The following is a 27,681-nucleotide window of genomic DNA, read 5'->3' as shown; positions in this document are numbered from 1 at the left end:
GCGGTTATCTACAATCAACTTAGAAAACGTTGCTATTATAATTATATTATAATCCAGGTTTTTAAGCGAAGACGGCGTTCGAATGTTGAACGTCTGAAATGTCAAAATTGCACAGTAGCACCAACATTAGAAAAAAAAAAATGCGGCTGTCATGCCATGGCACACCTTTTCCGCAATGTTGGTACCACTTAGTGATTTTGACATTTCGGGCGTTCACCATTCGAACGCCATTTTCGCTCAGAAAGCTGGATACAGCTGGAAACGTCAACTTAACGTAGATTTTGATATTTTCCAAACCATAAGCAAGTCACTTATTTCTAACTTTGCCATTGTTGAATATCAGATTCCTTTCTGTGGATTCAAATTCCTACGCTTATTGCAATTTTCTAAGAAAAGTGATTGTAGATAGGCCATTAGTTGTTCACGAAAAAGTGCAAGCAAGACACGGACGGATCGTTAACTTATCTTCAAATTCCCAAGGGATCGGATTTAGTTCAAATAATGGCATATTGAATATTCATTGATTTATTTTGGTTTGATCTTTAACTGGTCTTTAACCCATTTCCAAGATGAAGAATCCTAAAACATTTACAAAATGCTATTTAAACGCTGGACTAGAGAAACCTGGCTGTTCCATCACGAGCTTTTATGTTGCCTTTCCCAGAACATTGACCCCATGCTGTAACCAAAACATGTCCGCCAAGCCTCTGCAGCATAAAAACCTCCCAGCCCTGTCGAAAAACTACCCCACAAAGACGAATGTCATGCGAAGCAAACATAAACCAAAAGTGACAAACACCGCCCGATGAGTTGAATGAAATCTCTCTGCTGGCCCGATTCACACGAACCGGTTCACCACAACACTATAAAAGCAAGTGGCACGTCAGCGGGCGGCTGTCAGTCAGGTTGAGTTCTGCTTACCGACAACAACAACCGCAACCCCTCCCCACTTTCGGATATTTACCTCCGGAAAATTACCTGTGTTTTGATCGGTGTTCGCACAGTTCTCCAGTTAAATTTGTTTCATTGTGGTCAGTGTTTTTATTGTGGTGTGTGTTTGCGTATTTCAAGGTGCTTACATAACCCGAGAGGTACAAAAGCCGGTTCACAAACAAGCTTGCCCCTCAGTTAGTGTGCTGATTAATCGTGGTGCAGAACAACCAAACAAGATGTCGCGCAATCCGGCTGAAAATCAACTCAATCTGCACAGGAACAACCTGAAGGTGAGTGCGCATCAGTTGATGATCGTGATATGCATATCTCTGTAGACAGGGAGCAAAGTTAGTTCTAGAAAATGTGACTTGTTGTGCTCAAGAGCTCTCGAGTGCATATCAATAGGAATGCTTGAGTGCCCCCCCTGTGTTGATTCTGTTATCAATGATCCAGAGTGACCTTTCCTTCGATGAAACGTAGCATTGCGTTTCATTCTTTTCGCATATATTTTGAATGTTTTGTCCTTTTTAATTTTGTTAAATATTTATAATCATAAAAAAGTTATTAATTAAAACATGGTGTACAACTATTTTTAAGTATTTTTGAAAACAATAAATATTTCGCCAACAAACAATGCAGTTTACAAAATTCAAAATATAAAATATATAAAAAAATATAAAATATAAAATATATATTTTTTTTCTAACAGTCCAAATTTTAACCATAGTGTAAACAATTTCTGAAATTAATTATTTATTATTGATTTCGAGCCAAACATTTCATTAGGGCACAAAACCAAAAAACCGAGATTTTAGAAAATCGCTAACAAAAAGTGGACAACTTGTTTCAATTCCTATTTTAAAAAGAAGCTTGACTGATGGTATTTTCACTGATCATACGGTAGGACACATCATAATCCTCAACTCTGCTTGAATGCTTCTTAATAATTGTTGATTTTCGCAATAAAACTCATAATTTAAACAAATCACGTTATTAGGCGCTTTTAACTTTCCAACTGTTGTTCATAATTCCCTTTCCAAATGCAATTTCGAAGAGAGCTGAAAGGGCACTAAAGCGCTGTCACCTGATTGCAGTTTTGAATGAAGCTCATGGACCTTTTCATTTAGTTAAAAATGATGAGGAATTCAGTGGTAATTTTGATAATTCTTCAAAAGTGTACAGAACAGCAGCCGTTTGTAAAAGAATACTAGAAATATTCTGATAGAGTCGATCGTTTTTAAGTTTTAGCACCTTGATTCTTTAACTTTTTCTATTTTCAAAGGACTTAATAAAGAATAAGTAGTCCTGAATATATTGCTCGAAAAGCATTTTATGGTCCTACAACTTTGCCGAAGAGACCAATCTATCAGAAAATCCATCCTCGAGATACAGATTTTCGAATGTTCCATAGCACTTTTCTATGGACAACCCCCAAATTTGTATGTAGACATGGCAGAAGAAACTCATTATGCAAATTGGCTTGTTTGGACATAAGTCTCATACTAATTTCAAAATACAATGAAAAGTTGGTTTACGAAATTCTAGGGAACTACTCAGAGGGATCTAAAACACAAATTCGTAGCCTCAGAAATGTCTTATTTTCGCGTTTTGAAACATTGGAGAGCTGAGAAAATGTCCTATTCAGGGGCGCCGACTTTAGGGGGGCACGGTACTTTTTGCCCCCCCTAAAATTTGGCTGGGGGGGCAGCCCATACATTGTGCCCCCCCCCAGAAATTTTGGAAGAAAAATATTTTTATTTCAAATATAAAAAAACACAAAAATAATTGAAAATAATATCTAAAACTTAAATGGAACATTGTTTGTACTCACGAATAGAATTCTTGTAAGCGAATCCGTAAAATAGCTCAAAAACATTTGTTGTTTTCGAAATCGCTGAAATTTTTCGAACAAAATCGTTTACAATTTTCTGGATTTAGATGCATTTTTTTTATTTCGACAACGTTTTATCTATACCACTGTGCTTCTAGGAAAATCAGTAAGCTTAGTACAAGAGCACAGAGGCATCTGTATATGATTTGAGAGATGTCGTCAACATAGATTTTACGGATTTGCTCATAAGATTTCTATCTGTGCATGTTGTTCCAAAAACAAAACCAATGTACTTTTTCCATAGCACCTTACCTACAATCAAACTTACGCAAACTCTTGCGAAAACAATCATCAAGTTTTCAACGCAACATTCTGCGATTTTCCATTGTAGATCAGGATTTAGCGAATATAAACTGAAACATTTTTCAAAGTTATCATTTGTTGGCTGCTTTACATTTTCAAAAATGCTGATAAATTCAATTATTTTTTGGGTAATTTTAGAAAGGATTTGAAAAGATTTCAAATACATTTGTTAACCGTTAACCGTTCTATACTAATTTTAGCCGAAAAATACAATTGCTTCAAAAAAAGTAAATTTTTGAAAACTAGCGCACCGCTTTACTGAGAAACCGACAATTAAAACATGATCTGAGACAATTCCACATTATAGTCTTAAAAAACACAAGTGTATCGCCTTCTGAAATTTATGATCGATTTAAAAAAAATAAAAAGGCTATAGAAATTTTAAACGGCACCCTCACAAAATATGCCAAAAAATCAGGAAGTAGAAAATATTACTAAAAATAGATGATTAAATTCTTGAATTCTTAAATTCTTAAATTCTTAAATTCTTAAATTCTTAAATTCTTAAATTCTTAAATTCTTAAATTCTTAAATTCTTAAATTCTTAAATTCTTAAATTCTTAAATTCTTAAATTCTTAAATTCTTAAATTCTTAAATTCTTAAATTCTTAAATTCTTAAATTCTTAAATTCTTAAATTCTTAAATTCTTAAATTCTTAAATTCTTAAATTCTTAAATTCTTAAATTCTTAAATTCTTAAATTCTTAAATTCTTAAATTCTTAAATTCTTAAATTCTTAAATTCTTAAATTCTTAAATTCTTAAATTCTTAAATTCTTAAATTCTTAAATTCTTAAATTCTTAAATTCTTAAATTCTTAAATTCTTAAATTCTTAAATTCTTAAATTCTTAAATTCTTAAATTCTTAAATTCTTAAATTCTTAAATTCTTAAATTCTTAAATTCTTAAATTCTTAAATTCTTAAATTCTTAAATTCTTAAATTCTTAAATTCTTAAATTCTTAAATTCTTAAATTCTTAAATTCTTAAATTCTTAAATTCTTAAATTCTTAAATTCTTAAATTCTTAAATTCTTAAATTCTTAAATTCTTAAATTCTTAAATTCTTAAATTCTTAAATTCTTAAATTCTTAAATTCTTAAATTCTTAAATTCTTAAATTCTTAAATTCTTAAATTCTTAAATTCTTAAATTCTTAAATTCTTAAATTCTTAAATTCTTAAATTCTTAAATTCTTAAATTCTTAAATTCTTAAATTCTTAAATTCTTAAATTCTTAAATTCTTAAATTCTTAAATTCTTAAATTCTTAAATTCTTAAATTCTTAAATTCTTAAATTCTTAAATTCTTAAATTCTTAAATTCTTAAATTCTTAAATTCTTAAATTCTTAAATTCTTAAATTCTTAAATTCTTAAATTCTTAAATTCTTAAATTCTTAAATTCTTAAATTCTTAAATTCTTAAATTCTTAAATTCTTAAATTCTTAAATTCTTAAATTCTTAAATTCTTAAATTCTTAAATTCTTAAATTCTTAAATTCTTAAATTCTTAAATTCTTAAATTCTTAAATTCTTAAATTCTTAAATTCTTAAATTCTTAAATTCTTAAATTCTTAAATTCTTAAATTCTTTAATTCTTTAATTCTTTAATTCTTTAATTCTTTAATTCTTTAATTCTTTAATTCTTTAATTCTTTAATTCTTTAATTCTTTAATTCTTTAATTCTTTAATTCTTTAATTCTTTAATTATTTAATTCTTTAATTCTTTAATTCTTTAATTCTTTAATTCTTTAATTCTTTAATTCTTTAATTCTTTAATTCTTTAATTCTTTAATTCTTTAATTCTTTAATTCTTTAATTCTTTAATTCTTTAATTCTTTAATTCTTTAATTCTTTAATTCTTTAATTCTTTAATTCTTTAATTCTTTAATTCTTTAATTCTTTAATTCTTTAATTCTTTAATTCTTAAATTCTTAAATTCTTAAATTCTTAAATTCTTAAATTCTTAAATTCTTAAATTCTTAAATTCTTAAATTCTTAAATTCTTAAATTCTTTAATTCTTTAATTCTTTAATTCTTAAATTCTTAAATTCTTAAATTCTTAAATTCTTAAATTCTTAAATTCTTAAATTCTTAAATTCTTAAATTCTTAAATTCTTAAATTCTTAAATTCTTAAATTCTTAAATTCTTAAATTCTTAAATTCTTAAATTCTTAAATTCTTAAATTCTTAAATTCTTAAATTCTTAAATTCTTAAATTCTTAAATTCTTAAATTCTTAAATTCTTAAATTCTTAAATTCTTAAATTCTTAAATTCTTAAATTCTTAAATTCTTAAATTCTTAAATTCTTAAATTCTTAAATTCTTAAATTCTTAAATTCTTAAATTCTTAAATTCTTAAATTCTTAAATTCTTAAATTCTTAAATTCTTAAATTCTTAAATTCTTAAATTCTTAAATTCTTAAATTCTTAAATTCTTAAATTCTTAAATTCTTAAATTCTTAAATTCTTAAATTCTTAAATTCTTAAATTCTTAAATTCTTAAATTCTTAAATTCTTAAATTCTTAAATTCTTAAATTCTTAAATTCTTAAATTCTTAAATTCTTTAATTCTTTAATTCTTTAATTCTTTAATTCTTTAATTCTTTAATTCTTTAATTCTTTAATTCTTAAATTCTTTAATTCTTTAATTCTTTAATTCTTTAATTCTTTAATTCTTTAATTCTTTAATTCTTTAATTCTTTAATTCTTTAATTCTTTAATTCTTTAATTCTTTAATTCTTTAATTCTTTAATTCTTTAATTCTTTAATTCTTTAATTCTTTAATTCTTTAATTCTTTAATTCTTTAATTCTTTAATTCATTAATTCTTTAATTCTTTAATTCTTTAATTCTTTAATTCTTTAATTCTTTAATTCTTTAATTCTTTAATTCTTTAATTCTTTAATTCTTTAATTCTTTAATTCTTTAATTCTTTAATTCTTTAATTCTTTAATTCTTTAATTCTTTAATTCTTTAATTCTTTAATTCTTTAATTCTTTAATTCTTTAATTTTTTAATTCTTTAATTCTTTAATTCTTTAATTCTTTAATTCTTAAATTCTTAAATTCTTAAATTCTTAAATTCTTAAAAAATAATTGATGTAAAAAATAATTGATGTATCATAATTTTGAAATTTTCGATTTTTTTAAACATTGAATTTTATTGTTATTTCTAAATTTCTGATTGTTTAAATTTCTGCTTTTGATTTCTTAACATTTTCAAGCCATGATTTTTTTTACGTTTTTCTGATTTGTAAATTTCTCTGGAACGACGCAACATTTTTGCAATCTTTTAAAAAGCAATTTGTAGGTTTTGTTCAGATCTACAAAACGCTTTTTGAAGCTTTCAAAAATATTGTAGGGTTTAAGAGAAATCTACGAAACAAAAAGCGTAACGCCACCGCGTAAAAAGAGGTTTCTCTGTATTATTATTTTTTATTTGGAATATTGAATTTGGTGTATCTGTTATTTTTTTCTAAATTGCAGATTTGAAAAATGGATGTTTTTTTAAATGTGTATTTGTATTCTTAAATTTCTGAAGTTCAAAATTTTTGCATTTTACTTTTGTTTTTATTTTTAGAATATTTGTATTGTTGAATTACTAAATATCTGATTATTTTTATTATTGACTGTTACTTCTAGAAAATAAGTGAGAATATGCCAATGAGAAGGAATTCGCCTTCCAAACATATAAAAAATTCCCCTTAATCAACATTCTCAATCACGTTTTAATAAATTATCTTTTTCTAAAAAAATGATTCCGGATAAAAAAAATCGCAGCACATCGTAATAAAATTATTAAAATTCGTGATATACAGAAACTTTAACATCTAATCGCCACTCTTGCCTATCGATTTCGGAAAACAACCGTGCCCTCCCAACATTTTGGACTAGTCGGCGCCCCTGGTCCTATTAATCATTTTTTGAAGTAGCGCTGACTATTTAATTTGTTAAGTTTGTTTACAAATAAGCCGTGACATATTGTGTATCGGAAGATAAAACATATTGTCGTCATCGTGCTAACTTGTCGTACGTGCATTTTGGGCCAAATTGAGTTAAGGACGCCATTTTGTGCAGCTCACAATGCCTCACCTTTTGACCTTCACAGATCCCCAAAATTCGAATTCAATCCAGAGATATTCAACAAAAACCGAAAAAATTCCGTGCATTTTTGTCACTTTACATATGAAAGTAGTTTCAATTTTGTCGTGCTATCTTGTCACTCCCTGAAAATAGATGTAAGTGCGACAATTGGCCAAAGGGATTTCAGGCCAGGAAAGTCAGGATGCGTTTGTCGCACGTACAAGCTAGACTACCGTAAACATTTGTAATTATAACTCGGGACTCCAGAAACCAATCTCAACCAAACTGCGGAACAATGCACAGAATGGTCAGCCAAACAAAACGTGTTTGTTATTGTTTACATTGCGTGCTCTAGTTTTCGTTTATTCAAGGTCAAACATTAAAACGCGTTTTTCTCGGAACGTCGAAATGGTGGGTGCCACAAGATAGCACGACGACGTCGATATCTGGACTTTATTGGACTACGTTGATTTATTCGCAGTTTGCGAGATTTGTCCATCCAGCGTCCTTCTCTCGACTCTGATGATCGAATGCAATTCCGTGCCAATCGTGCTCTGAATAGCCTTCTAAATCTCCAACATTAGCTACTGCATTGAAGAACAGCAAAAAAAACCAAACTATAACTAAATACCTAAAGGTGCGAGGGCTTTTTCAAGCCCAATTTCAAGCTTCAGCCGAGCCCCTTTTGCCTGCCAGTCACAAGATTGAGATACACTTTCTCTCGGCAATAACGGGCCAGAAATGACTTGCGAACTGCCAGTAGTAATACGCGGGCTGTCTTGTCACAAAACCCCTTTCGCTCTCGACCTGCAACTTGCGTAGGTTGGTTGCTCGCACCTAATTGGGTCGGTTTTAGCAGGATTCATTCACCTCTATAGGTTTGTGCGATAAGAAACGTAAAAAAGTGAAAGTCACACATACTGTGTCCAGAACGTTTGCTGCCCGGGAGTTAATTTGCATCGAGCGGTCACGCTATGCTGAGTTATGAACGCTTAGATCTGGGTTGAAGTGTATACACCGAACAAAGGAGTTAAGCACGATAAGAGGTGACTAGGTGCGTTTGAGTTAACGATAGGTAACGCGACTGATCAATATAAGAACTATTCTAGGTCACGCTGATCATGCTTTGTTCGCTCGGATTTGTATCAAAAAGTAGGTTGAATTTGCATTTGATAAACAACTGTTGATTTGACCGTGAATCCATCTGATTAACTTTAATAAATTAGTTTAAGTTGAGTCCTTCGGCAGCCGGGGTATCACATCGATACTATCGGATGCACGTCATGGCAATTAGGCTAATGTATCTTTTTGCTTGAGTCCATCAGATAATTGAGTTGCACATTCTCGGTGGAGCTGTTTGGATCAATATTAGAATAATTACACCCCAACGGCACCAGTTGATGAGTCACGCTTGCAGTGCACCCTTTTTTTACTCACTTTATTTTTGTCCGACAAGTTCGTTAGATTAGCGAATACAATCAAACGTAGAATCAGACACGCTTCGGGATTAGAGTACAATCGTATCAATCTGTCGCAAAAACCACGATCCAGACGATAGCGTTTTCGCCGCCCTTATCACTTTAAAAATGGAATAAATATGGTTTAAAAAACGGCGATTTTGTGCGTACGGACGGCGTGGCGGTGTGATTTGGAAAAGCATTTTGGCCCATATTGCCCCACGGGCAAAGGTACTTGGTACTCGAGCTATTCAAATGTTGACTTCTGTCGGGGTTGACGGCGCGCCACTTGGGTTTAAAAAGGTTCGATAACTGTTATCAAGTGAAACAGTTATCGATCGATAACGAATGTAACCGTTAACTGTTTTGCCTGATGCAATTTTAAACAGTTTGCTGATTGCATGTCTAACGGAATGCAAATGGCAAATCGATGATGTTGTGTTTTTTCCTATTTTATTATTTTTTTTTTTTTTGCAATTTTTGTCAAGTCTATTTAACTTTGACTTGGGCAAAAATCGAGAGGAAGGGCAAACAAATATCAAAATTGAAATTACAAGCCTAGGTTTCAACATTTGCATGAAAAAAAGATTGTAATATCCTGTATAAACTAGTAGAGATGTGTTACAATCATTAGTTGTTTTTTAAAGATAAGACTGTGTCAAATGTTTTTCCTAGTTTTTGTCAGTTTTTGTTTCACAAAACGTTTATCAAAAAAAAACTTGAGGTATCCTACACAGAGATTTGAGATTTTTAAAGTTAATTGGAAAACACCTAGAAATTTTTTTTCTCGATTTCTTTGCAATGCTATATCTGAGCAATGTTTTATCCGATTTCTAGAGTCAAAAAATGAAAAGTATGAAAATTTTCTCAGCTATTTGGGAACAAAAAATCTGAAAAAAAAATATATACGGACACCATTTTTGTTATCAAAACTATGAAAATTATATTTAAAATGCCCATAAAAGGCACAAAAATACATTTTATGAAAAAAACAAGTCTTTCGATTACTAACTTGGGGTGCATTTTCAATAGTTTTGGAAAAGCATTTGTTTTATAAATATATTTCCGTAAAAATGTTTTGTCCCTACTTTACATGGCTTAAAAGATGCCTTTTTTGGTACAATCAAAGAAAAAAATGCTGTTTTTGGGAATAATTTTCTTATTAAAAACAACAATTCTCGGGTTAGTTTTCAAAAGGTCGTAAGCGCCAGTTATTCAAAATTAAGTTTTTGGCACGGTTGCACTCTTCTAACGCACTACTAATGATCTACTCGAGCAGAATTTCCAAAAAAATAAATTTAAACAAAAATATCGCACGCATATAAAAGGTCGAATGTGCTTTTCATACGGAGAAGTCACATACGTCCTTGGTGATGCAAGGTCGTAAGTGATTTTAATATTTTGTGTTGTTTTTTTTTTGTAAATTTACAGGGTTATTTTAAAGAGTGTAACAATGTTCTACAAAGTTGCAGACAATCAAAAAAAATGTGTAATCACGAGTTCCCGTGATTCATAAAATATATCAGCTTTGGAAAAGTTACTTTTTACGTTTCTTTTTGTTTCGTCGATTTGTCTGTCGCGGGTGACCATGAATGGCCATGATCTACAACGACAAACTTTATCAAAACTTTTTTTTTCTTCAAATCGCGATGGTTACAAGCAAATCCTTTAGGTTTCTGTATCATTTTTTTCTGAAATTGTCTGGTCTACAACTTTGTAGAACATTATTACACATTTAAAAAAATACCCTGCAAATTTGCAAAAAAACACTAAATCTTAAAATGATTTATTATTGTTTTAAATGAAAAAAAACTGGTCTTTCTGGGTAGTTGCAGATTCGAAAAGTACACACCCAATTTTTTATACTGAAATTCAGTAAAGTTTTACTGCATTTTCATCTACTGAAATTTCAGTAAACGATTCAGTAATTTAAATTTTACTGAATTCTCAGTTAACTAATATTTGTCACTTTGACAGATGATTTACTGAAATTTCAGTAAAATAGTTGCCAAAACAACTGAAATTTCAGCAAAAGAAACGTCAAATTATTTTGCTGAAAATTCAGTAATTTTCTTGTGGCAGTTTGACAGATCATTTGCTGAAGATTTTGATGTTACTTGTCATTGAAAATGTTTCCAGTACTTTTATTTATACATTTATTTCATCAAAAACATCGAGGCATTTGTTATTACCATTTTGCTTACCTAGCATAGAAAAAAAATCATGGTAATATTACATCTGGGAAGGGGTACATCTATTATGTCAGAAAAAAGGTGTAATTTTACCTATGGAAATGTGTAATTTTACCACCTTTCTGGTGTAATGTCACTTTTCCAGTCTAAATTGAGGTAAAATTACATCATAAAAGAGGTAATATTCAACCTTCCAAAATTACAGCTTCCAAATTTACATTATTTTTTTCTGTGTGGTTTCTAAAGATCACAATATAAAATAAAAAAAAACACAGCATGTTTGAAAGAGGATTTTCCCTCGGCAGCATCCAAACAATAAGACATTTCAGTTTGACACATATGCAGTTACCGAATTTCAGCAAAAGTGATGATTGCAAATTATTGAAAACACGTCTTTCTAGAATTTAAAAAATCGAAAGGGGTCGTATCGCCCCTCCGTCACGAAATATCGTAAAATGGACCTAGGATTTATGCTTAGGAACCAAAATTTGGACAAAATTTCACGCAAATCAAAGCGGGGTCGGAGCAACCTTGTCCGATTTTGTGTGCTCCGGTGGAACCGCTGGCGGCGCACTATGGGGTTTCAGGCGGCCATAAATCGAAAAACCGACATACTCTAATTATTTTTTTGGTATTTTTTTTTCGAAAATAAACATTCTAACTAAGAAAAATCCGGAGTTTGAAAGTTGTAGGTTCAAAATTCACTGAATTGCAGACCTTCAAAGGCGAAAATGGTAAGAAAAAACATGTTTTTTGACAAAAAAAATGATTATTTTTCATAGTTGTACTGTGTAGCTGTTTATGTATTTTTTCCTGCATCATTATATATATTCAGAAAGGTAATTGATTCAACTTTTTAATAACATTTTTCAAAACACACTTTTACAGGCTGAACAAAATATAAAAATCAAAAAAGATGGATTTTTATTCAAAATTTAGTTTTTTTCAACTTTGTTAATGGAGTACTTTTTTGTGTGCATTTGTGCGATCTGAAAATTTTGCAGCTTAAAATTTGAACCATGTCCTAACTTGTCTCCAAATTTCAAAGTGCACTTATGTGCACTTTTTGAGTTATGCCATTTTGAACATTTTGATTCATGCAAGAAAATTAATGATTTCGCGTATACGCTTGGTTAAAATCACATTATTTACCTGCGGAGGCAGAAATGACGTACCTGCTATGTATGTTTTGAAATTGATTTGATATTCATGACTTTGTTGGTACCCTAAGTACGTTTAATAAAATTAGAAATTCCTATTCTAAGTATTTTACAGGAACGATTCGTCGAAGATTCATATCGAATATTCATATCGTTGTTGTGTTCTTTTGAAAGTATGGATAATAATACCGTAGTGTCCCTGTACGATATAACGAAGCAGAAGCACTATTCTGAAAACGTGAGAACTGCTTTCGAGTATATTTGTAAGAATTACAACATTGCAGAACCATCACATGATCAACTCAGGGAAAAACCACAGAGGAAAAACTACGCATGTTGTTCTGTAGCTTCAAAACGAGGTATACAAAATCCCATAGAAGAAGTTCATATTTTAAGTAATTTAACGACAATCGCTTATATAGTGATTTTGATTTAGAAGAATTTATCGTGGAAAACGTGAATTTTGCAAGTGGATCAACAAAAAACGTGGACGAGAATCCATACAATGTTCCATAAAATAAACCGTCTAAAATTCTAAAACGCCGCAAAAATCAAATTTTAATTTAAGGGGGAGGGGGGGGGGGTGGGTCTTCAAAGAGAGGTGGATTTTAACTCAAGAAGAAGGGGAGGGAGATTGAACGGAAATCAGAAACTTTAACATAGCATAAACCGCCATTCCGTGCATCAAATAGACAGAGCAAGAATATTAAAATTCACCACATTAATGCATGTGGCCTCAAATATATGAAAAAATCGAAAATTAAACTTATTTTCTGGAAAAATATCAAAATTCATTTGTTTTTATTATACTAAGTACAAACAACACAAAAAAGTCACAAAAAAAGCAAAAAAATATTTTTGGCCGCTTATAAGGAAATACCCCATAGTGCGGCGGTTGGACTCGCAAGCCAAAAGTCGTCAGTTGGACTTTTCCTATGGACTTTCGTAATTTTTGTTCTCGTGGACCAAACTTACTTTTTGCTCAGGTAGGTTTTATAGAAAACCTAGGTGTCTGGGTATCAAAAGATCGGAAATTTTATGCCCTTTACGATGCCACATAGGTTGACCTGTAAATCGTGGACCGGTTCTAATGTCGGCGGATTTTCCGACAACGTAATTCCGGGTTGGTACGAAATTCCAACGAAAAATCTATTCTATCGTTACAAAGACCCCCAAAACGGTGTTATACCCACTCCAAAATGTTTATTTAGCAATTCTATGGCAATATATTGACATTTAGTTGAATTAAAAGTTTGCAAAATTAAGTTTAGATATGTTTTGTATAAAATTTCCAGAGTTATATAAACTTTTATACTAAGTTGTTAGTAAACTTTATATTCTATCCAAATTATTTTTTTAATCAGTCAAGAATGCCTATTTGGAGTTGGGAGACTGGATTTATGGTGATTTGTCAACAAATAATTTTATTAATGTTAATTTTTCGAAAGGTGTATAATTTTTTTGCACCGTTTTTGATTTCTGTAATAGTATTTGTTATAGAACTTTTTATATAAATCATCTTTTCATGATCTTTTTGTAACAAAATGTTTGGCATGAGTTTCTGAACAAAACGTAGTACTAGGTTTCTGTAAAATTTCAAATTGTTTACATATTTCATCACAAAATGTGCACAGTGCCCAAGGGGTGTAAATACTTTTTTTACATACTGTATGTACTACTCTAAGTTTTTTTAAATTTTGATTTTTTTTAAGGTTTCCTCATATTTGGGGTCAATTCAGTTTAGTGTGTTTCAAAATGTATTTTTTCCTTAACTCACAACATCGGATGTGCATGGTCACGCCAGCAAATAAGTACAAGTTTAAATACATGAAAAAAGCGCTAATTCCATCGCCGCTGAACAATACGCTGATAAAGTTGCTCCCCCGGGTGTTTGTTTGTTGCTGGCAACGTCTGCCATAACTTTTGCCGTGTTATCACGCTTACGATAACGACTTCTCCCTCCTGTTCTTCTTGCTGGACCTATTGACTACGAAAGGTGATCGTGGGTACAGGCAAATACAGGCGTCGCTGTGTGTTACTCCAGAGACTTTTCGGTTCATTAGCATTGTGGTAATAAATCGAGATAACTTAAGCTGCGCCAATCCTGCGATTAGCTTAATTTTATAAATAACCCTTAAGGTGTTTAGAAGGTGACAGCATCAAAGTGTTCTTGAACGGCAATTGAGAACTTTTTCGAGTCGTGGCGATTTCCGTCAGAATCACTCATTACTTAATTGCTCAGCGAGGAATGAGTTGGCAACATTTTCGCAAGTTCACTGCCAAGTAAACCACGTATTAGTGAGTCCTTAAACGCAAATTTCGAGAATGTTAAGAACCATGCAGTATAGAACTGAAACACGCAGAACTACTACAACCAGGCCACACAATACCTCATTTTTTGCCCAATAAATAATTCATCGACTTTTTTCCTCCATGCCCGGCGTTTCGAACTTCACGCGCGAAGCAGACGTCGGTCGAAGGTGAAGTCTAGAGCTTTCAAATTGGCTTGTTGTTGTTCTGTGATGCTTTGAATGCCCGTCACAGCGACTACTTTAGTAACTACGACTTAAAAGATTCATCAAGCCCGCGTTGATTCATAGCTGGTCGACGATCGGCGCTTCTTACATCACGACCAGCCCCAGACATTCACCGACCGGAAAGTCGGCACTTGAGCGGACCACGATTGCGGCGGGGGTATTTGCATCGAACTTCACCACTACAAGCCGGCTGCATTTATTTGCTGAATTTATAACTTGAAGGGTTGGGGGAAGTTTGTGCAAACATGAACAAAAAAAGCTTCTGCTTGAATTAACCCGAGAAGGTTGAAGTTAGTGAAGCTTATCAAAATTTGGTTGAATATTAACATTTAAATTACAGTAGTTTTTTTTTGTTCCAAAATGTGTTCAACCATGTCAGCGCAATCGAACACAAACTACCGAGCATTTCCATTTACTCGGGTATTAACAAGGTTCGCGCGATCTGCGATGCATTAATCGCTGTTACTTAGTTCAGTGGATGAACCAGTTTGAGCCTTATGATATGCACTGGAACTCCCCTATAAGTAACCATAACCGCGTTCCACGCTTGGATGCAAACCGAAACCGGCTTCTGGCGGTAGAAAGGTTGGCCAAGTTTTCCATTCTACTAAGCATGCTGCTTAACAGGTGTCAATGAACTAGCAATGCCTTGAGCAGCGATGGAATAATCATCATCAAAAGAAAATCATTTGACGTTCATCAAGAGAAAAAATCCGAAGGGAGCATGGTTCTTCTCTCTCGCGCACGAAAGATCCGTCAAAGGAATCTAAAAAAATCATCATCTTGATTATTCGGTGGAATATATTTTTCACTACTACACTTGCAAGTGTAACGTCACACGTCGAAATATGACCTTTCACATTTAGTAGATGGGCAATATGTGTAAACAAAGTGAAATAAATTTTTGTAAGTGGTGCTGACAAGGAAATTCACAAAAAATCATCAGCAGATTGATTTTTTTGGAGAATTTCGGGAGCGATTTTCTTTTGCGTGATTTGCCTCCTCTCTCTTTCGCGGGTGAAGAAAGTTCGCAAGCGAAATTGATTTTTTTGCGATTATTCCATCCCTGGCCTTGAGTGAAACTTTGTTTGTTTTCTTAAGCATATAACGAGTTAACTTGGGCCCCATCAAATCCATCATTCACCACATAAAAAAATAAAATCATTAGTCATTTAAACTGCCTCTCACCACCTCGAAATTCGAGCCCAAATCCCAATCACGAAGCTAAGCCCACAATTTGTCGCCAACATGCCCGCTTTTTGGTGGTGGTCAGGCTGAAACGGTCATCGAACCAAGCCCCCACATATCGAATGCGAATGCCTCGTGGGTCACTTGAAGTTTTTCTTGTTCGGTTATTTTATGTTTTGGACCCCTTGGAGCCCACTGATGATGTTGGATCGTGATTGGGTCGTGATGTACGAGGAAAGTGAATTTGGCTACATATCGATTATGTAACATATTTGACCGATATCTTTATTTCGTTACATCATTTAAAACTATTATTTTCAATTCATTTAAAAAAGCCAAAACAGATTTTCTTTATTTTCCTTCTTTTCAGACAAAAAAAAGTTTTTGAAATTTATTACAAGGCAATTTGAAAATAACAGATGTGAATTGCCAACTCTTTACTAGGCCATTATCAGTAGTTCTTCGAACTATTGTCTTAAAAAAAACTCGGAAAAACACTTGACCTAAAAATTTAAACGTGACTATAGAGTTCCCTAGATGTAGAAAAAGTATTCCTAGCATATACAAAAACCTAGGAAAGTATCCTGTCGTAGTATTTTTTAAGATTTATGTTCTAACTTTATTTTGAATTAAATATACTTTATTGAATCATTCTTATAATAATTACATTTTCCATTAAATATATCTTTTGAATATTTAAAAGTTTATTCCGTGTATTTAAATGATTTTTGTTCTAATTCATTTTTCAATTACCTCCAATAAAGGTTGAAAATATACTTTAAAATGACTTTCAATTTTATAATGCAGCATCTTCTTCAACGCACAAATATTCTTAATGTATAATAATAATTGAAATTGGTCATAAATGATAATTTTACATGGCATTTTAAAATGGCTGTAACTTTTGACCCTTAAGTCCAAATTGACATGTCAACAAATAAAAATGTTCGTTTTTTAGAGCTTTAAAAGTGCTCCGAATATCACTTTTCTCTAAAACTTAACCCTGAATTGCTAGGTTCAAAATAGTAGTTTATGCAACAAGTTGCAAAAAGAGGTTTTTTTCAGCACGAGTCGTACATTTATCCAACGAGGTTCACCGAGTTGGATAAATACGAAGAGTGCTGAAAAAATCAAATTTTGCAACGAGTTTCATACAACATTTTTTGCAATTCCAAAAAACACACACTGAGTGAAATTTTATGTCAAATTTTCATGTATTTTGTCAATAAATCGTTAAAATCAAAAAAAAAATGTTGAAAAGTGTTACTTTTCGAAACAAGTGCTGAAAAGTTCAACTTTTCAGCACCCATTTGAGTGCTGAAAAGTGTCACTTTTCAGCATTTATTGTGAAAAATGTTGCTATTCGATTCTGTTATTTTTGGTACAGAAAAGTAGGCTATTTCGTCATTCAAGAATGACAGGAAAAGTAAGTAGTTTCACGACGGAATTGCAAAAAAAAAAAGATTTTTGAAGGTTTGCTCAGATGCTTTCTATAAATTTGGTCGTAGAAGGCGTACATTATGAGATAAAAAATTTTGGCGTCTTGGACAAAGTTGCTGGAATTGGCAATCCCAACAACTTTCTACAAGAAAAAAAAAATCTCAAAAATATTCCTGTAAAGTTTAATTTCCAAAATCACCCTAATCTTGAACCACCCTAATTTTAAACCAAACCAAAAGTTGCCCTTTTCCATTTGCAACAACTCTTCTCAAGACACCAAAGCTCCAAAACTTAATCATTTTTCGGAATATCCATTTTCCACTTAATTTTGCGATCTGGACCACTGTGCACTGTTTATGAGTTCATTTTGAGCAACTTTTGTTGTTCGAAAAACTTTTCGTCTCGTGTTTTATGTCTTTATTCTTTAATTTTCAAGTATTTTGTTTAGTATTTGTTTGTACTTGCCTATACTACAATCTCAATCACTATCTTTTGCCTTTTTTGTGATTTTGAATAAATTTCAAAATTGTTTCGAGGATAACACATTTTGCATTTCCGTCATGTGACCATTTTCAAAACAAATGCTGAAAAGTTCTACTTTTTAGCATCAATTTTTTAGCATTCATTCACATGTTTAGAAAAGTAATACTTTCAACATTTTTATTTATTTAAACGGTAATTGACTAAATACTTGGACATTTGACTTAAAATTCCATTCGGAATTGTAAAAAAAAAATTGTATGGAACTCGTTGCAAAACATGATTCTTTTTTTGCAACTTGTTGCATAAACTACTATTATAAAACACAAATAATAAAACAAAATCTTCTTTTCAACTTTTTTGAGGATCAATTGTTTGAAAAAGTAATGTTTGGTGATTTTTTAAATCGAAGGCCGCCTAGAGGCGGAGTCAGGTTGCGAAAAATCACATATAATTTTAAGAAAAAAAGGATATCACCAAAATTCGGTGTTGATAACATTTAACCACTTTCGATCTTTTTTATTTTTTATATGTTGGACAAAATGCAAACTTTTGATTAATATATAAAATAGAAAACATTTTTTGCTGTAATTGATTTTTTTTAAGGCAGCATCAAAAATTCATCCTAAAGTTTATTAGATATTTATTTTTACTTCAATACAAATTAACATACTTTTTTTTACTTTTTTTTACAGCGAGATAGGTGTCACACACATTTTATTATACATACATACAACACTATTTCAAACTTAGTTTGACTATTTTTACAATCAGGATTGGGTCCGCAAGTTCGACAATTTTGGAGTAATTTTATTATATTGATCGAAATTCCGTTAGTTTTTCAAAACAAATTTGAATTGTTCAGAACAAGGAATTTATCTTATCAAAACATTAGGTATAGTCCTAAAATTGATGATTACTCAGTATTCGTGATTAATTGCATTGCAATTTAAATGCAAAACGAACATGACATGAGGTTGGGTTGAGTAGTACATAGTAATAGTTTTGTTGTTAGGCTGATACCTACTGACTTAAACTTGTTTAGCCACAAATGCATCCATACAACATAATTTAACAACATTACATTGTAATCATTTTGATCATGTATTTGGTTGAAGATATGTTTTTTTTTTTCAAATATGAAGGTTTTCTTTCAAATTACTTTCTCTTAAAATTTAAAGCAACACTATTTTATTTACGCCGGCTAAAAACCTTAAATTTAAACGAAGAGTCATGCAAATTAACAGACCAAACGCTTGCATCCGTCCACGGAATCGCAAACGAGTTCGGAATATTAATTCTTCAGGTGCATATTCGCATGCTGATAAATTTGCGAGGAACCTGTTTTGTAAACTCCTCAGCTTGCAAAATGGAATACTGCGAAAAGAAAGCAACAATTCAAAACTTTGTTTTAACGTTGATTCCAAGCGTTCTAAAATTAAATACTCGTGTTTTTTGTAATTTAAATTGATTTATTTACCAAAATAACAATTTTATATCCTCTGTGATCATTAAAAAATTGGTTTCTTTCCCAATGGTTTGGTATGGGAAATTTGACCAAAGTGAAGTAAAAATCAAGATTTTTTTTGGATTAGGTCCTATAAACATATGAAACACAATGCTTATAGGACCTTTTCAAAAATAACTCTAGAAATATAAAGTGTAAAAAAATCTTGTTTATTGTTTATAACCTTAAAATTGCATTGCATAACGACTTTTTATTTTTTTGCTGCACAAAACTGCACAAAAAATTGCCCACGTGTCGTCTCAGCACTATTGCAAGCGGAAATTGTGCCGGTATAAACAACAACAAAACCTGTTTTCCAAACCAAACCGGGTCTTCCAGCCAAAACCCCTTTCTCCTTTCTCCTTAACTGTGCAGCTCGGTGCACTTCTTTATGTTTGCTGGCTTGAACTGTAAATAGCCACGGACGACATGTCCGACGTTTTGCCTGCTGCAAGCGTAGCGAGAGGAAGTTACTTGAAAAACATCGACCGGACCACAACCGGTTTTCATTCCGCGCGCGAATTAAAACGTGTACTTTATATGAAAAAAAAATGAGTAAAGCGGTTGACTTCGTGGGGCACTAGCCCAGCCAATGTGGGTTTGATGTCTAGAGCTTCTGGAAGGAACTCAATGAAAAGCCTTGGCACTGCAAGCTGCCTTGTTAGGACTATTTCCTCGACTATTTCACAACTTTTGAAATCGTGTATTATATTTTATTTATTTATTAATTGTGTAAAATTGGTTTTATAAAAAAAACAAATTTAAGTTAAAAAAAATAGTTAAAGCAGACTAAATCTTTTAAAATTAGAATTCTTAAAGTAGTTATAACTTAAACTTGATATTTGAAGTACTTTAAAGATTGTTATATATTTTTAAGTCAATCATAAATGTATTGAAAGAATCCAAAGATATTGAAATGTAGATGCTATAGTTATCCCAAAAAAAAAAACATTTTGCTAATTTCATTCTCCCCCAATTCCAGGAGAGCAACACCTCCGTCACGAGCAATGGCGCCCCGGTCGGAACGAAGACGGCCACGGTGACCGCCGGCGAGCGCGGTCCGGTGCTGCTGCAGGACGTGCACTTCCTGGACGAGTTGGCCCACTTTGATCGGGAGCGCATTCCGGAGCGTGTGGTCCACGCCAAGGGTGGCGGCGCGTTCGGTTACTTTGAGGTGACGCACGACATCACCAAGTTCTGCGCGGCAAAGGTGTTCGAGAAGGTCGGCAAGAAGACCCCGATGGCGGTGCGCTTCTCGACGGTGGGCGGTGAAAGTGGTTCGGCAGATACGGCCCGTGACCCGCGCGGTTTCGCCCTGAAGTTCTACACCGAGGATGGCGTGTGGGATTTGGTGGGAAACAACACCCCGATTTTCTTCATCCGTGACCCGATCCTGTTCCCGAGCTTCATCCACACCCAGAAGCGTAACCCGGCGACTCACCTCAAGGATGCGGATATGTTCTGGGACTTTATCTCGCTGCGGCCGGAAACGACTCACCAGGTGATGTTCCTGTTCGCCGATCGTGGTACTCCGGACGGTTTCCGGTTCATGAACGGATACGGATCGCACACCTTTAAGATGGTCAACGCCGCCGGCAATCCGATCTGGTGCAAGTTCCACTTCAAGACCGACCAGGGCATCAAGAACCTGGACGCCAAGCGTGCCGATGAACTGGCCGGTTCCGATCCGGATTACGCTATCCGTGATCTGTACAACTCGATCGCCAAGGGAGAATTCCCCAGCTGGACGCTGTACATCCAAGTGATGACCTTCGAGCAAGCCGAGAAGACCAGCTTCAATCCGTTCGACCTTACCAAGGTTTGGCCCCAGGGCGAATACCCGCTGATCCCAGTCGGTAAAATGGTCCTCGATCGCAACCCAAGCAACTACTTTGCCGAAGTCGAGCAGATCGCGTTTGCTCCGTCTCACCTTATCCCCGGTATCGAACCATCCCCGGACAAGATGCTCCAGGGTCGTCTGTTCTCGTACGCCGATACCCATCGTCACCGCCTCGGAGCCAACTACCAGCAGCTGCCGGTCAACTGCCCGTATCGCGTGTCGATCAAGAACTACCAGCGTGACGGTCCGATGAACAGCACCGACAACCAGGGAGGCGCCCCCAACTACTACCCGAACTCGTTCGGCGGTCCGGAACCGAGTGTGTTCGCCCACAAGCTGCAGAACACCCAGCAGCCGTGTGCCGGAACCATCCACCGTTTCGAAACCCCCGACGACGACAACTTCTCCCAGGCCACCGTGTTCTACCGCCAGGTGCTGGACCAGGCAGCCCGTCAACGTCTGGTGGACAACATTGTCGGCCATCTGAAGAATGCCTCGCAGTTCATCCAGGAGCGTGCCGTCAAGAACTTTGCCCAGGTTGATGCCGATTTCGGACGTCTGCTGAACGAGGGCCTGAAGCTGCAGCGCTCGGCCAAGATGTAAGGTGGTCCCGGAAGAGGTGCAAAACATTCACACACACATACAAGCTTCAATATTTTTTATCGTCTTTATTGTCCTAATTTGTACCACCATTTACCTACAAGAAAAAGGGTTTACGGATTACACATACGGAAATAAAGGATGAGATTTTTACATATTTTTAATCAAAAGGTAATTTTTATATTTTCTATTCTAGCTGTTAACATTCTATACATGGGATATTAAGCGATTTCAATAAAGTTTAACGATTTCCTACAACGTTTCTTGTTCGCCAATATGTTAATATCACATACTATTCTATGTAATAACTTCTGCAATTTGGACAGGAATTTTAATAAACTAAAACACATTTATTAATTTGTTTTAATGCTGATGTTCTAACCAAGGCTTAAATCGTCTCTTACTCAGTTTGATATTCAATAAAATATATTCATGAAACTTTCAGGAACGACTGAAAATTGCCTTTTAAATGGATTTATAACATTTTCTTTAATATTAAATTTAGTGATTTTCTACACCCCTCACCCTGATTTTCAAAAAATGTGAATCGGAGCTTAATGCTGCCATCTCAAAAGGACTGCGGTGAAAGATCCGGCCTACGTCATCAGCCGGATTTTTTGACATAGGACTGACGTCTTACTCGAAGGTGCCATTCCAAAAAACCCGGGCCGCAAGCCCAGAAATACCTTGTAAGTTTTCAAACGTTTATATCATAGACAGTCTGTGCTTATATCTATACCTGGATCATTGACGGAATTGCTTGTGGATTTACTGGCGAAGCCGCAGTCTGCCGACCAAGTGGCGACTCCTTACGGCACTGGTTTTGCGGCGTATCCGAGGTCGAGGATATTGGTTGGCCGAATCATTGACGAGACGAGTTTTGAGGACGCTGTATCTTCTTTTAGGAGTTAGCTCAGGAGTAGAGCATCCGAATATGAGTCCGGTATTGATATTCGTAACGTCGGCAAGCAAAAGGAAAACAAACGTTGATATTCTGTTTCCCAATCACGGACTTCATAGTTAAGTATCTAGAGCAGTTTACGATTATCTATCTAACTTGATTGCTCCAGACTCCTTATGGTAGAATATATTGCATCCTGTGCATTTGTATACGGGGCCGGAACGTGTGCAGTAGTCGATGGCACATACTGGCGATGGCGTTTTTCTACCAAGAGCCGCGAGCGGCAGATATGTACGGGAACGGCCGTCGCTGGTGGAATAGCCGATTTGCTCCAGCTTGGCATCTGCTGTCCTGCCCAATGATATAACCTTGGTGCCCTTCTTCAGGATGAGCCCGTCTTCGTCTTTGTAGTCTTTGATGAGTATGAATTCTTCTTGTAAAAGAGACGTACATGTTAGAGCATCAATGTATTTATAGTCAAGGGTTTCCAGCATCAAGGATTACTTACCAGTCTGAATGGAATTACCAGGATTACTGGCAATATGTCACGGATTACTTGGATTTCCCAGAATTAGTTGGGATTACCAGAAACCACACAGAATTGCTCAAAATTAATAAAAATTACTTGGAATTACTACCTACCTTCAGCATATTGAAAAAAAGTCTTTTGAATTGGATCAACTGACAGCTTTTTTGTTCAGAGATTCGCAAAATTCCTAGCGCCTATTGCCTACTTTCCATTTATTTTTTTTATTTTTTTTAAATGCCTCGTACAAACATGGATTTAAATTAAAAAAAAATTACACGCTCAAATTCCTTTTTTGACTTCGGCAGAATTTTCTGCCGAAATTGTTCGTCAGAATGATTTTCTACCGAAATCTCGGAAGAAATTTAAAAATTTTCGAATTTGTCAGCTATTTCAACCGATACTTCGGCAGAATGAAAATAAATGCCGAAGTTCGTCACATTATTTTAACGAACATCTCGGTGTAAACAAAAACTGCCGAGCTCGGCAAAATCCATCTGTCAGACGCATGGATGTGCCGAACTGTTCGGCTAGATTTTAGAGTAGCCATATTTGTTTTTAGTTTTGTGTTGAGATCGTTTGTGCCAGTTCCATGAAATATTCCGGATTTTCTATTTGAAAGGCAAATCTAACAGTAAGCAGGCCGTTTTTCACGCGCCGAAGGAAATGGAGTAAGGATCAATAATAAGCTCGGTGAGTAATTAGAAAATGAAATAGGTGTTTTTCGTTTTCAGTTTTTGCATTCAATTTAGTAAAACTTTAATAGTTCTTTACAGTACAATGGGGAGATAACTTCATCCGATATTCCGCGGCTATTTGTGGTAGTGAAGGAATTTAAGGAAGGAGAATCCTGTCTTACTTGCTTGGCGAAATTAGCAAAAGTTAAACTCTATTGCTGAAATGCTCCTCTGCGGCCGAGCACAACAGCTAACAAAATCCTTCTTTAGCTCACGTAAATAACCGCTAGTGTACTGCAAAAACTTGTATTGAATGTGATAATATTGACGAAAAATAAAAATGTCAACTCATTAGTTATTGCATCTTCATTGATTAAAAAAATGTAAATACCGAAAAGCTCGGTTGGTTTTGTTTTAAAATTGACGACATTTTCAGTTACAATATTTTTAGGAATGCCGAAATCTTCGGCAGAAAAACGGCCGCTGTCAAAATTCTGTTTGCCGAGACTTCGGCAGAACAATTTTCTAGACGTTTGATTTTTCGACGGCAATCTCCGGCGCGAAGCTGAACGAAACCAGTTGTGCTGAGATGGCAGCGGAAATGAACGAGAATTGTTGTCATTTTTTGTGCGTGTAATTGGAGGAGAGCGCCCAACTTGCTGATCGGATGGGCCAGATCGTGGGTGAATTGCGGTGGCACCGGGGTCCGTTGACCAGAGCGACTTGTAGCAGCTAGATAGTCGGCCGTACGCTTGTTGAATGGGAAGGTGGCCTTTCAGGTACAATCTGCTTCTCTTCTGGTGCCACCTAGGGTGCCACGCAATCGCTTCGCAGTCCAGGATCGTATTCTTGACCGAATCCTTGCTTAGTTGTTCTCCTGGTTCCGACTGTAAATGTTCACGGGGCCGTCCTGTTCCCCGTCGTACTTCAAAGCGCACTTAAAATCAATCCCGTCGAATCGCTCCAACACTTCCAGAGACATAATTCGTTGAAGTGAGTTGAGTTTGAGCACGGAGTGTTCGAACAACAACACAATTCTGAATCGGATTGGAGGAAGAAGCGTGGAGACACAACACCATACGCTCGGAGGATTGGTTTTATTCGTTGGGAGCACCATGCTAAGAAGGTTTGGTACTCCGGGACCCTCTGGGATGGGACATTGTATTTCCACGCTCTCAGTAACAGTATTCCTAATTTAAGTGCTCTCAGTAACAGTATTCCTAATTTAAGTCTATGTTCACAAAGTCGTCATGGTCCTAGTGGTTAGCATTTTTGCTTACCAATCCAAAGGACGGGGGGATCGAACCCCGCTTCGAGCGCTTACAAAGCGAACACCGTATCCAGTCAGCCACGGCCGCTCCTGAGAGTGTATGCGTGCAACATGGAGTTACACTTTTTGAAAAGCCTTGGTAAGCTTCACTGCAACTGCACAGAAAGTTTTTTTCATGTTGCGATTTGACAGCTCGATGAAAATAAGCCCAGTACGAATTTTTTAGTTTATTTTGGATCAAATGTAAATTCCCGGTTAGTTCCCTCCTTGACTTGATACATAGTTTATGTTGGAAGTCAACCCTAAGTGTGGCCCTGGTGATTAGGTTTAGTTTAGCCAACGCCAACTCGTCAGGTTGTGTGGCCCAGCAAATCGCGTGGCACGTCGCCAAGGAAACCACGAACGGAAGGAAAAAGTTTTTCCATGTGCGTGAACGTCCGGGAAGGTGACGCAATTTTCGCGATCGGAAAGTGAGTTAAGATTATCGGGAAGTGAGACGCGAAAAGAACTTTTTTTTTTCTCGTGCGATGGAGTACGAATTTGTGTCGCACGCGTTCGACGGGACGAATTTCTCGTGCTGGAGCTTTCGGACTGAAGCGGATTTGAAGGTGCTAAAACTCCATCACTGCATCCTGCGGACGCAGTAGGAGGAATCGTTTTTCAAGGTGGTTGCGGAAGAAGGCGTGGCGGAGCGGGTGCGGAAGGAAGCACTGCAGAAGTCCCGGAGGGAAGAGGACGAAAAGTTGTTCCTGCTCATGATGATCGCCGAGCCGCAACGGGAGGCTGTCCGCGGAATTTCATCGCCGAAGCTGACGTGGGAAGCCCTGAAGGAAGTGTCGGACCGGAAAGCAGCGCGTGCCGGTAATAACGGAACGTTTCCGTTCAAGTGTCACATCTGCGGGAAACCGGGGCATTTAGGGCGAACCTGTTCTCCGTGGAGAAGGTGGCTGAGCGCGGAATGGAAGTCTCGTTTGGCCGGAATCATGCTCGCATCTCAAAGGACGGAGATATCAAGTGCACTGCAACGCGGAACGGAAGTTTGCACGTGCTTGACGTAGAGCTCGAGATGTGTGGATCGGCTGTGGTTGCTGAGTTGGAGAATCAAGAAGAAGTGCCGGAAGATAAAGTTTGCACGGAAGATGAACTCGACAGTGAAGAATCGGATCCAGATGACACAGTGCAAGAAGAAGAAGTGCCTCAAGAAAACCTAGTGTCAGTGCCGGAAGAAAATGCAGTACCAGAACTGGAGGAAACTGCGGGAGAAAGAAGAGGTCGCTTGGAGAAGCATCCGGCTGGGTTCTCCGAACTCGAGTTGGAGCGGAAGTGGCCGGCAAGGCCCGACCACGAGTTGAAGCTGAAGTGGCCGGCAAGGCACGACCACGACGTCTGCGTCGCCGTTGCGTTGAACGCCGAGGCCTACGTGGACGAGATTCTCGACACCAATGAAGCGCTGCAGAAACGCGACGACTGGCCGCTGTGGAAGCGCGCTATCGACGACGAGTTGCGGTCGCTAGAGAAGAACCGCACGTGGGACCTCGTCGAGGCTCCTGCTGGTCGCCGAGTTGTGTTCTGCAAGTTCAGGATCGAGAAGGAAGAAGACGGTACCGCTGCCAGGTACAAAGCTCGTCTCGTCGTGACGGGTTGCTCGCAACGTGCGGGGTACGACTACAAAGAAACGTACGCCCGAATCGTCGCTCGTGAGCTGCCGGCAGAAGCGGTGGAACAGCTGCACCAGACAGAAGTACGGAAGCCTCCAGGATTTGAGAGGGGGAGTAAGGTGCGAAAGATGGACAAATCGCTGGTTGGCTTGAAGGCGCAGCAAAACAGAAAAAAGCGGTACAATTTCCGGTTGTTGTGCAAGAAGGTATCGAAGCTTAAAGAAGCGCAAATGGAACGAGACCGCCGATCTGCTGCTGGGAGTAGTGGGCGGAGACCGGGAGAGCGATATCAACGATCGCCGCTCAACATTCGGTTCTGCCTGCGAACCGATTTGGCCGACCAGAACCGCCATCAACTCTCGGGTGGCAAACCAAGAGAAGAGCAAGTACACTACGAATAAGATCTACACCACCGGTAGCGGATGTACCTCGGAGCATTCGCAACAATAACATTCGTGATAGTTGGCCAGGAGAACTCACCAAGTTGCCAGTTCCTCCTGACAAGTGATCAGCTCACCGATGTGTTCACCAAGGGCCCAAGCTGTTTTGACGGTTTCGACCGAGAGCATCGAAGCACCTTAGGGGTGTTGGAAGTCAACCCTAAGTGCGGCCCTGGTTATTAGGTTTAGTTAAGCTTTAGGCGCAGTAGGCTTTGCCACGTGCTTTCTTTTATATAAACACCACCCACTCTGTGTTAACTCTCTTTTCCCGAATAAACGCCAACTCGTCAGTTTAACTAACAAGTTATCGTAACCGATAAAACAACAAATTACGAATTTTGGCAAATAAATAAAAATCTTCGAACAACCCCACGACAACGACTTCGCTTATCCCAACCCTTCCTCCAGCTGTCAGTTGGTGCATTTTTCCTTTCTCTCTAACTTACCCTCTCCCTTTCTTTCGCTTATGTTGTTCCATTCGCATCTGTCAAAGGTGTATGAAGAAGTAAACATGTATGGGTGGGCCCAAAAAAAGCTTGCACGCTAGTGTGCGTGCGTGCCGCGTCGTTCGTTTCGTTCACCCGTCCTAAATACAAAGAGTAG

General features: G+C 36.0%; 1 protein-coding gene across 1 annotated transcript; it reads left to right on the top strand.

The window, feature by feature from the left end:
- The first annotated feature begins 888 nt into the window (after positions 1–888).
- On the top strand, positions 889–21,864 carry LOC120426138 (catalase). Its single transcript, XM_039590852.2, has 2 exons — positions 889–1,223; positions 20,149–21,864. Exons 1-2 carry the CDS (start codon positions 1,170–1,172, stop codon positions 21,607–21,609), a joined length of 1,515 nt encoding a protein of 504 aa, XP_039446786.1. The 5' UTR covers positions 889–1,169; the 3' UTR covers positions 21,610–21,864.
- Positions 21,865–27,681: the final 5,817 nt, after the last annotated feature.

This window comes from Culex pipiens, chromosome 3, assembly GCF_016801865.2.
Source record: "Culex pipiens pallens isolate TS chromosome 3, TS_CPP_V2, whole genome shotgun sequence".
Taxonomy (NCBI): domain Eukaryota; kingdom Metazoa; phylum Arthropoda; class Insecta; order Diptera; family Culicidae; genus Culex; species Culex pipiens.
This window is presented reverse-complemented; position numbering and strand designations above follow the sequence as displayed.

Excerpts from the sequence above, each read along its gene's own strand:
- LOC120426138 (XM_039590852.2), top strand. The coding sequence starts at position 1,170 with ATGTCGCGCAATCCGGCTGAAAATCAACTCAATCTGCACAGGAACAAC. Across the intron at positions 1,224-20,148 it reads TGCACAGGAACAACCTGAAG|GAGAGCAACACCTCCGTCAC; the intron begins GTGAGTGCGCAT and ends CCCCAATTCCAG.